The 3,250-nt window shown below is 32.2% G+C and overlaps 1 protein-coding gene across 1 annotated transcript; it reads right to left on the reverse strand.

Moving 5' to 3' along the window:
* Positions 1–477: 477 nt before the first annotated feature.
* Positions 478–2,075, reverse strand: LOC133688721 (small ribosomal subunit protein uS12). Its single transcript, XM_062108304.1, has 4 exons — positions 1,924–2,075; positions 1,121–1,276; positions 891–1,017; positions 478–796 (listed from the first exon to the last, which is right to left on the reverse strand). The coding sequence occupies exons 1-4, from the start codon at positions 1,926–1,928 to the stop codon at positions 656–658; spliced, it is 429 nt and encodes a 142-aa protein (XP_061964288.1). The 5' UTR covers positions 1,929–2,075; the 3' UTR covers positions 478–655.
* Between the last annotated feature and the right edge of the window lie 1,175 nt (positions 2,076–3,250).

Consider the following 3,250-nt stretch of genomic DNA (forward strand, 5'->3'; position numbering starts at 1 on the left):
TTTAAAAAAACTAACTGATTCGATTCGGTTTTATAAATCTAAAACCAAAAAAATCAAACCAAACCAAACTGAAACCGAGCCAAACTAGAAAAAAACCAAAACCAAACCCGAACCGAAAAAGAGTATTCACTTCAAATGGAAGAAGAGTATTCACTTAAGCGATGAAAAAGACATTGGTATTGAAGTAGACTGTTAAATAAAGCTACTGTTATTGAATATAAAGCGCGTTATTGTGAAAACTGATTCAAAACTTGAAGGCCTAACTTAGCTATAAATTCTAAAATTTATGATTGTGATATGAAATAAGAGTTATGTTCCACTATTTCTTTGATTGATAGTTAATGAATCATACTTTTCCCTTTATTAAAAAAAAAATGAAGGCCCAATCCCATCGAACACAGTCGGTAACAGTACTACTGCTAAACCCATAGAGTTGCCAAGGTTCTGATGAATAAAGTGCATCTGCAGAGACCATCATTCTCAGTGGCAATAAAATATTCTTTGACTGAAAATTGAAACCAGAAATTCAATACAGTAACTGAAAGGCAGATTAAAAATTGTTCACAGCATCCACTCGGTAACAATAAGAACAATTCATAATTCTTAAAAAAAACTAACAATGAGCTATAGAAAATGGCAAAATCTCCATGACAATTTAAGACCTTGGCTTCTCCTTCTTCTCTTTGAAAAGTGCCAGAAGGGAGACACCAGAGACCTTCACAACCTTGAATCTAACACCAGGAATATCTCCGACGGCATGACCTTTACGTCCAAATCCAGCAATTAACACCTCATCCTGCAACAACAAATTACGCTCTCGGTTATCAGCAAACAAAGTCCAAATCAATTAAAGTACTCAATAAATCACTTTCACACAAAAGATTACTCACATTTTCTTCAATATAGTTTAAACAACCATCATTGGGAACAAAAGCAGCAATCTTCTTTCCATTTTTGATTAGTTGAACTCTAGCACACTTTCTGATAGCAGAGTTAGGCTGCTTGGCCTCAATACCTCTGTACAAATAAAACGGCCAAATAGTAGAAATAAGCATTTGAAGCTTTAATCTTTAACAAAGAAAAATGAAAGCAAATTTAAAAAACCATAAGGCAGCCTTACATCTTCTCAAGAACAATGCCTTTGGCATGAGATGAACCAGCGAATGGTTTCTTCCATTCATTGCCAAGGTTGGACTTCTTGTACGACTTGTCAGCCCACCTCTGCCTTCTGCGGTGGGACTTGAGCTTGCGACCAGCTCCCATACCTCGTGTCTTACTGCATCGACATCACTCAAATAATTCAGAAAAATAACCTTTACAAATTTAAATTGAGAAAACCCAATGCACTGTCCTAAACCACTAGCAAGTCATGAACAATGCACAGTACAAATATTACTATTTCTAGAGCTTCTAGCCATCAAATTTGATATAGCAAGATATCTAATATCCCTGATTAAAAAAAAAAAGACTTGCCCTTACCACTGCAAACCCACCAAAACAAAACATTTTCAGATTGATAGAAAAATGATTGAAATTTAACTAAACCGTATTCGTACAGAACAGCCTAATAATCAATCCAGATATCTGCTTATTCACTGAATAGTCTTTATAAGAGCTCGGTCTCCCTATTTTGAAATCCAATCTAACAGGTACCAAATTTAATTCTCGGAAAAAAAATGGTATCCACTAAGACTACGACTATGGTAATAGAACATACTAAGCATTACGTGGCCGGATTTTCATAAACCCTATAACAGGGCTTAATGTTTAAACTTAAAAAGGTTTTTTCAAATTTTCCCATCTTCAATTCTCTCAGATAAGAAAACATTAAGAAGCTAGAAAAAAAATCAAAACAGATAGAATGAACCGTAAGCGTCACAAATTCTAGAACAGCAAAGTATTCGAGAAAGAGAGGAAGCGTACCCCATGGTTATTGAGATAAGTTGTTCGACGGCGTAAAGGGCTTTGAAGCTGAGGAGAAGAAACAACTGCTGCCAAATAAAACCCTAACCCTACAAATGAAGTGAATGCTGTCTATATACACACACACACGTATGAGTGGGCTGGTTCGGCAAAGTTTGGTTTCATCCGAGAACCTGTTGGACTTATGTTTGGGCTTGTAGTTCGAAATTCAGTTTATAGGCTTGCAGAGAAGACTGTTAGAGTTAATTTGTTTTATATATATATATATATATATATATATATATATATATATATATAGAGAGAGAGAGAGAGAGAGAGAGAGAGAGAGAGAGAGAGTTAAAACATAGAAAAAAAAAATTCACTTTTGAAGTCAAATGGACACGTAGTTATCACTTAAATTAATAGAAATGTGTTCACTCTTTTTGTAGTTTAAGCTACTACTGGTTCGCTAGTGGTTCATAATAGTACGGGTAGATTTTTTTACTTAAAAAAAATGTTTAAGTGTTGCTATTATATTTCAAAGTAAAAAAAAAAAATTCATGCAAACCTAGCTGTCATTCTACTAGTCTAATAAAATGATTTAATTTAATTATATAATAAAAAAATAATGATATTAAATTTACTTATTCTAAATAGAAAAGGCGGTGACAATGACACGTAGAAAAAGAATACTTATCAAAAAAAAAAAAATGGATTCCAAGATAACTCAATATTAAAGGAAAAAATTGAAAAAAAATAAAAAAATAAAAAAGATCCATAAGCTAATCCGAGTTAGCATGAAAAACTCGCGACCTAGTACGTGAGGCTATGTCATGCTTATAAAAGCAAATAAACAAAATAAAGAAGCTCAATATGTAATAAACTCAATGTTGAATGTTAGAATTTGAAAAGAAAATCATCGTAAAGAAAAGATATATAAAAAAAAGATATCAATCTAAGTTAGCCTCTCATATCCATCGAGTCATGAGATCAAGATCACCATATCGAAAAAGATTACGATGCTTCATTCTCAACAATCCAATGTTAAAAGATGAAATTCAAAAATAGTAAATTATTTAAAAAAAAGATAAAAAAACAATTAAAAAATGAGAACTATATTTGACATAAAAATAAAAAGAAATAAAATGATGTAAAAGCCTTGAATTAATTCAAGTTAGCATGACAAATCTACAACCGGGGCTGTTAGCCAGGGCTATCCTCATAGAAACTAAATAAAAAAAATAAAGAAGCTCTATCTTTAATAAACTCAATATTGAATGATGAAATCGAAAAAAATTTGGTATAAAAAAGATTAAAAAAAACAATGGCAATCCATGTTAACATTTTA

The sequence above is a fragment of the Populus nigra genome, chromosome 3 (genome assembly GCF_951802175.1).
Source record: "Populus nigra chromosome 3, ddPopNigr1.1, whole genome shotgun sequence".
NCBI lineage: Eukaryota > Viridiplantae > Streptophyta > Magnoliopsida > Malpighiales > Salicaceae > Populus > Populus nigra.